Source organism: Lipomyces doorenjongii (assembly GCF_038497915.1).
Source record: "Lipomyces doorenjongii strain NRRL Y-27504 unplaced genomic scaffold V1508scaffold_40, whole genome shotgun sequence".
NCBI classification, from domain to species: Eukaryota; Fungi; Ascomycota; class Lipomycetes; order Lipomycetales; family Lipomycetaceae; genus Lipomyces; species Lipomyces doorenjongii.
Genome location: NW_027118107.1, coordinates 4812 through 12703, shown reverse-complemented (window position 1 = coordinate 12703; position 7892 = coordinate 4812). Strand labels below are relative to the sequence as shown.

Genomic DNA, 7892 nt, shown 5'->3' with positions numbered 1-7892 from the left:
ATGTCGAATATTCGATTCGACGGTCGAAGAATGCTTCGAATAATATTCGATATTCGTATCCGACGCCGGGGGATTGGCCGATATCGTATTCGACGCCGATAATCGGTCGAATATCGTCAACAGCCCTACTCATAGTTCCTGACGCCATCGAATGCCGTCTTAACCCGAGCAATTCTCTTCCGCCACTAAATAATCTCTCAACAGCCACTTCAAAGGCTGGAATCGCGAGGTAGTCTCTGGCGGCGGCTGCCATCCTCGGGTATTCATCTTTGTGGGCCCTCCACCACCTTAAGAGCCATCCCTCCTCAGTAGCGGCGACAGCTACTGTCTCTTGCTCAAAGTATTTGTCTATATCGGATTGATGAACCTTTCGGAGGGCCAACTTTGCGAGCATGCGAGACTCTAAACCGGGCTTCCCAGCGATAACTATTGGCTCCATCCAATCCGCAACATAGGTGGATATTCTTTATGCAACCTGACTTTCATGGATTTCACAATAAAATTCGCATCCTCGTCGTCGTTCAATTCCGCTTTAAGCAACTCTGCCTTGAACCTAGGATCCAGGAGCGGCAAATGATAACTAACATATCCAGATAGATCGTTCGTTGTATGTTTAAGACGACCGCGTTTCACGCGTTGTCAGGGTAAACACTCGTTGTCTGGGTAACCTTTTCACGCCATACCTACTTAGGGATTCGATTACTATACGATTACTATACGATTTTTGGGTAGACTATACGATTACTTTACGATTACGTTCTCAGTTTTGCGATTAACTTTACGAATAATATGAACGGTACCGTAATCGTATTCACCCCTAGTAATCTTGACTATTTTATTTACTTAAGTGAGGAAGTCGTATTAACGAAAACGGGTAAATTTTGATTTCCAAATAACGTTTGACGCTAAATTATCAAAGGAAATCCTCTAACCTAATTAGGCTAGGGCAATCATTTAGAATTATCCGATCAAGGCGGATAGGAAGGCGGATTTATTCGACAGACGGTCGATGAGGATCCGGCAAACTTGTAATGGCGGATGACGGATAATGGATGTAAATCCGCCAAAATTGCGATGGGGGATGGCGGCGGATACGGTCAGATTAGGCGGATATCCGCATCCGACACAGCCCTATATGCAACTAGTCAATTTATGTTGTCAATTTTCGGAAGTTCTAACGAGAGAGTAAACCGAGATGGCAGACTAAAGTTGTAACACGCATACGATTCCAGCATGAACTCCCACGGCAGTACTGAATAAGCCCAAAATGAACATCGCTGGTGTTGATCAGACGCCGAGCTGTGTTTTATTCTTGACCTCAACTGTACATTGATGGCAAAAGGTCTTTTGACCTGGTCCTTGGGCAAGTCCGATTTGGATGATTTGCTTTACTTCAATTCTTTTGGGGGGTGACTTTGTTGAATATTTGCAGTAGATTATTGCGGAAAACATAGTACGGCCGGAGTCTGGTGACGTTGTTGTGGCCAATTTTCAGCCTTGGTTATCTAGTTCTAACATTCTGTTCTTATGGAATTACTTTTTCTTAATTTCCGTTGTGGTTTGGTTTGTCGTGGTATTTCCTCTAGATGATTGATAGTTTCAGGAATAGACGGGTTTTCAGTCGAACATTATTGTACTACAATATTGGCATGAATAATATCGAGGCTAATTTTCCCTTATTCATGACTGATTGATGACACTATCCGTAACACAGGCAAATAGCTCTGTATCTTTAACCGATCTGCATCCCGATAATTAGCCTCATTCATCTCGGCAAACTGCTCAATCAATTCATGATCCGCTGACTATATAGAGGTTCCGTCTTATTATGTCGTAATTTTGTGACACGATTACGAAGTATTTTTGAGCAAAGAAGAAACTGAACCCTTAGTGTGGCGAGTTAGTTTGTCCGCCGAGGTATTGCACGCCAGCCGAAATGCAAACTGCGGGCACTGATAAGAGCTGTTCGCAACGAGGGTGGTGGCCAAGCACGAAAATGCGAGTTCCTTTCTGCAAAGGCGACTTCTAAAAAATAGCTGATAAACACTCCGCTGCTTCAGTGCGCAATTTCACCACCAGATGCAAGCCCCACCGAGATTAGTCTGGTGCTGACAACCAACAATGTTTTACGGACCTAAGATAAACTCTCCAAATGCGGCGCTAATGATTGCTCAGACGGAGATACGGATCAGTTGGTGGTAGTGCATACACGTGATTGGCCCGGCCGCTGCCGAACCAGGGGTTTGGTCGGCTCGTGCTCGAGCTTATCCGATTTGGCGGAGGTTGACGTGTTTAACCTAATCGCAGCACTTCGGTTACACCAGCACCGATAGAAAACACATCTTGTCGCCTTCGCCGCCGCCCTTCTTTCTTCGGCGCTCTCTTACTATCATAGTCTTGCTACCCCACGCAATCGCAATGGCTGGCTTCTTTAAGCGTAAAGCAGACTCGTCAGCGTCCATCTCCACCGACGAATCCTCGCCATCTGATGACAACGAGAAGAGCTCTCTCTTATCCTCCCCGTCCTCCGACGACAAAGGAAGTAGCTATGGCGACTTTACTTCCGACGAGGGCAAGTCTGTCACTGAAAATACACCACTCAAGTCAGCGGCGGGTGGCAAGTCTGACGTTCATGTCCATGTCGACGAGTTCGCCGCTCTTCCCGAGCATGACGCGAGAGTCCTGCGCGAACAGGTCCAGGTGCCGGAGTTCAAAGCCACATTCTGGACGCTCTATCGTTATGCAAACCGTAAGGACAAGATCCTACTCGCGGTCGGCTTTCTCTCGTCAGTGTTGTCGGGTGTCATGCGTCCTCTCATGACTGTATGTCTCTGTGTCCTGAACCCTAGTACTGGTGCTAACCCTCATGAAGGTTGTATTTGGAAATGTAACGCAGGCCTTTACCGACATTGGACCGAACGGATCCTACAACTCGACGAAGTACAATTCAACTTACAAAGATATGGATTATAACTCGACCTACACAGATAATTACAACTCAACGTACCAGTATGGAGAGGCAGAGTACATTAGTGATTTTGACTTCAATAAACGAATTAGCACGCTTGCTCTGTTGGTACCCTCGCAATATTCGTGATGAGAATGTCCTGTGCTAATCAAAGTAGATACTTCGTTTACATCGGAATTGCGGATATAATCTTCTCCTATGTTGGTACTTTCATAGTCATGGACAGAGGAGAGGTTCTGTCGGCTCGGGTCCGTGAACAATATCTTAAGGCTACCCTGCGCCAGAATATCGGATATTTCGACAAGCTTGGGTCGGGAGAGATTACCACACGCATCTCGGCCGACACTATACTTGTGCAGGAAGGAATGTCCGACAAGATCAGTCAGATGGTGACCAATCTTACTACATTCTTGGCAGCGCTTACTGTCGCGTTTGTGCGGTCGTACAAGTTGACATTTATATTACTGTCTGTTATCGCACTTATAGTTATTACTATGTCTACAGCTTCGAGATACATGATCAAGTATTTCCGTGCGTCGCTCATGGGATACTCGGTCGGCGGCACATTGGCTGAGGAAGTTATCTCCTCTGTGCGTAACGTTCAGGCTTTTGGTGTGCAAGATAGACTTGCTCTGGATTATGACAAGTATCTGGCCGTCACGGAAAAATGGGGCCTTAAGGCGGGGCTTGCCTTGGTATGTTCATATAGCAACCAGCAGTTGGTTCCGATCGCTGATAATAAGAAATAAAAGGGCGCAATGATTGGTGCAATGTGGTTTGCCGTGTACTGCAACTACTCTCTCTCATTCTGGCAAGGCTCCCGCTTCTTGGCCTCTGGCGAGCTCAACGTCGGCAACGTAGTCTCGGTCTTGATGTCTATGATGAACGGCGCCTTCACAGCATCCCACATCGCGCCTCACCTCAAGCAAATCACGAATGCTATTGCTGCGGCATCCAAAATCTTTGCGACCATTGAGCGCCAGTCCGCAATTGACTCCTCCGCTCCGGTTGGCGCCACTCTAGAGTCAGTCACTGGCAGCATCGAGCTGAGGAACGTACGTTTCATTTATCCTTCCCGTCCGGATATTACGGTTCTTCGTGACTTCAACTTGCAGATACCAGCTGGGTCTACCGTTGCGTTAGTTGGCGCTAGTGGCTCTGGAAAGTCTACAATCGTGGGACTTATTGAACGGTTTTACAAGCCTGTTGGTGGTAACATTACCCTCGATGGCCATGATATTAATGATCTGAATGTTAAGTGGCTCCGTCGTCAGATTTCGCTCGTGTCACAGGAGCCCGTTCTCTTCTCCTGCTCAATCTACGAGAACGTCGCCCATGGCTTGATTGGAACGAAATATGAACACTTGTCCAAAGTGGAGAAACGGGCACTCGTTACAGAGGCTTTGAAGCAAGCGAACGCCATGGTTTTCATTGACAAGCTCCCAGAGGGCTTAGACACTGACGTTGGGGAGCGCGGATTCTTGCTGTCGGGGGGTCAGAAGCAGCGTATTGCTATTGCCCGAGCCATTGTCAGCAATCCCAAGATCCTTCTGCTTGACGAAGCGACTTCTGCATTGGATACTAAGAGTGAGGGTGTCGTTCAGGATGCACTCGATAAGGCAGCTAAGAACCGAACGACAATTGTCATTGCACATAGATTGTCTACTATCCGTGACGCGAATTTGATTGTTGTCATGTCAAAGGGCGCGATTGTCGAAATGGGCACACACAATGAATTGCTTGACAAGAAAGGCGAATATTACGGTCTCGTCGAGGCTCAACAGATCGATAAGCTGCATGAGGAGAAGCGGGCGGCGTTATTGGGCCAGGCTGATTCTCCCGTTGATGAGGACGAGAAATTGATTGAATTGGTCCAACTCCCTGCTGAGGATGTCGAGGATCTGAAGCTCGTAAAGACGAAGACGAATTCTTCGTCACGATCGATTTCCAGCCTTATTCTTGCCGAGAGGCCAACGCGAGTCGAAGAAAAGTTTTCTCTTTGGCAACTTATTATTACGATTTTCAAGTTTTCCGAACCTGAGCACCATTGGATGGCAATCGGAGGTATTTCTGCGTTTATTAATGGTATCGGATATCCTATCACGTCTGTATTTTACGCCAATTGCATCGCTGCGTTTCAGCAGACCCGGACAGATCCTAACTTGATGCGTGGAACTGTCGATCGCTTCGCTGGATTTTTCTTCATGATGGCTTTTGTGGAGGGTATCGCCTTTATTGTTACCAATGGTTCGCTAGCATATGTTGCGCAGCGTCTCGTCCGCCGTATCAGATATATGTCATTCCGCCAGATGCTTAGACAAGATATTGCTTTTTTCGACAGAGACGAGAATTCCACCGGTGCACTTACGTCTACACTGTCCCGTGATGCTCAGTCCGTCGAAGGTCTCTCGGGCGCCACACTTGGACAAATTCTCAATGCGGCGGTCAATGTAGTGGCGGGCCTTGTTCTCGCATTAAGCGTCGCTCCCAAAATTGCGATAGTGTGCGCTGCGTGCGTGCCGGTTCTTATCGGGTGCGGTTTCTTCCGGTTCGCCATGCAAGCCAGGTTCGAAGAACAGATCAAAAAGTCACATGGCAAGTCCGCTGCTCAGGCCTGCGAAGCTGCTGCTGCAATTCGCACAGTCGTGTCGTTGACTCGTGAGGACGACGTCTGGAACGCCTACCACGAGGCTTTGGATGTGCAAATCAAGATTTCCCGACCAGCGACCAATAAATCCGCAATTTTATACGGTTTGTCTCAAGGTATCGGATTTTTCATCATGGCGCTCGCGTTCTGGTGGGGTAGCAGATTCCTCCGGTCGGGAGAATACTCCACTGTTCAATTTTTCATCACATTTGTGTCGATGATCATGGGAGCCCAAGCCGCTGGTATCGTGTTCTCGTTCGCACCGGATATGGGTAAAGCGCAGTCTGCTGCCGCGAATATCAAGCGCCTTATGGATTCCATACCTGAGATTGACGCGTGGTCTGGCGAGGGTCAAGTCCTGGACGATGTTCAGGGTGATGTTGAGTTCCGAGACGTGCACTTTCGCTACCCAACTCGTCCTGAAGTTCCCGTTCTGAAGGGTCTGAATATCACGGTTAAGAAAGGACAGTATGCTGCGCTGGTTGGCATGTCGGGATGTGGAAAGAGTACGACCATCGCGCTTATAGAGTCGTTTTATAGACCTTTGGCAGGTCAAGTCTTGATCGACGGACATGATGTCTCGACATTGGAAATCAACTCTTACAGAAGTCATCTAGCAATGGTGCAGCAGGAGCCGGTCCTGTACGCTGGTAGTATACGGGATAACGTCAAGTTAGGTTCTCTCCACCCAGAAGATATCACAGACGAGGACATCATTGCAGCCTGCAAACAGGCTAATATCCACGATTTTGTTGCATCATTGCCAAACGGATACGACACTCTTTGTGGGTCAAAGGGTATCCTGCTCTCTGGTGGTCAAAAGCAGCGCATCGCAATCGCTCGCGCTCTCATCCGCAAGCCAAAGGTCCTACTTCTTGACGAAGCTACTTCAGCTCTCGACTCTGAGTCTGAGAAAGTCGTTCAGGCTGCTTTAGACCAAGCTGCCAAGGGTCGTACCACGATCGCCGTCGCTCACAGATTGAGCACCATTCAGAATGCAGACGTGATTTACGTGTTTGATAGCGGTGTGGTGTGCGAGATGGGTACGCACCAGGAGCTGTTGGCGAAGGGTGGGAAGTATTCTGAATTGGTCCAGATGCAGGCGCTGGAGAAGACTGCTTAGTTGTTAATCGTTATAGATTGGTTGGTGGTATAAATTGCATACATATGGTTGTTGGTGTTTGTTTGTGGCATACTATCTTGGGAAGAAATATTACATTTGTTTGCTTGGTAGAAAGAGCTCGGCCCTTGTGTTTGTTAAATGACTACTGTGTGCTTGTGAACCGATTGACAGCCTTGGAGTACGCTAGCTCCTGTGTGTGTGGAGAATTAATCAAGAAGGCTTTGGCGTATTCAAGTTTAGGTAATTTTGTCTTGAGTTATAAATTAGTTGAAAAGTCTCAAGATCAAATGCAATGAGCTGCTGACACGCAATTTACACTGTAGAGCAGTAAAGATTGAATAGAATCCGAACGAAATGTCCCGAGAGCCTGTCTTTTTCACTGTGAAGATTATTTTACGTCCTATGGCGAGGAACAATAAATGCATCAATGTAGTAGTTGCTATACGACAGCGTCCTTCTCATGCGTGTACTAGTTTGTAGTTTCGACGACGATAACATTGTCTGAAATGAATGTGTTGTTGCCGGAAATACCAGCGAAGATTAAGTTTATTGGTGCTGTCACGTTAGGTGATTCTAAAATGCGATAGTCGTAAAAGAGAAGTAATCGTCGGAAAGTGTTGTTCTATCCTAACCCTAGCCGCTAAACTGTAAACACCCTAACCCTGAGCGTAGTTTTAAACCTGACTGCGTAAATGTGAGGCCAAAGAAGATATTTAACAACAAATACTACGGTCCCAACAAATTTCGTTAATCTACTCTGAATCCAGTGACGCTGGCAATCTTCGGTGGGATTTGTATTTTTTTGCTGCGAAGATCGCGGTCTTCCCATCTAGATTGCGGTGCATAAGTCTCTATGTGCCTCCACGCGAACCTAGCAAACTTCCTCACCCGTCCAATCGGCATCTCGTCCAGAATCTTGGGGACGCGGATCTCTAGCTGAGCATAAGAGTAGTCGCACTCTGCTCTGGCTTGGCGTTTGGCATTTCCCCAAACACGCTCAATATAATTGCATTCACAATGAAATTTGGGGTACATTTCAAACAAATGACCCGAGGCGCGGACAGCAAGTTCAAGTCGCGAAGGCTGCGAGCAGAAGTCAGGCTGCTGTGAGAGGATATGAGCCGCACAGCATAATGCCGGCCCATCAGATCAAC

At 47.4% G+C, this 7892-nt stretch overlaps 1 protein-coding gene across 1 annotated transcript; it reads left to right on the top strand.

The window, feature by feature from the left end:
* Positions 1–2318: 2318 nt before the first annotated feature.
* V1508DRAFT_373128 (P-loop containing nucleoside triphosphate hydrolase protein) lies at positions 2319–7099 on the top strand. The gene is made up of 4 exons (XM_066937523.1): positions 2319–2823; positions 2873–3072; positions 3126–3663; positions 3721–7099. The coding sequence occupies exons 1-4, from the start codon at positions 2419–2421 to the stop codon at positions 6736–6738; spliced, it is 4161 nt and encodes a 1386-aa protein (XP_066794672.1). The 5' UTR covers positions 2319–2418; the 3' UTR covers positions 6739–7099.
* Positions 7100–7892: the final 793 nt, after the last annotated feature.

Coding starts and splice junctions, on each gene's coding strand:
- V1508DRAFT_373128 (XM_066937523.1), top strand. CDS start 2,419: ATGGCTGGCTTCTTTAAGCGTAAAGCAGACTCGTCAGCGTCCATCTCC. Junction 2,824..2,872: donor TCATGCGTCCTCTCATGACT/GTATGTCTCTGT, acceptor ACCCTCATGAAG/GTTGTATTTGGAAATGTAAC. Junction 3,664..3,720: donor TTAAGGCGGGGCTTGCCTTG/GTATGTTCATAT, acceptor AAGAAATAAAAG/GGCGCAATGATTGGTGCAAT.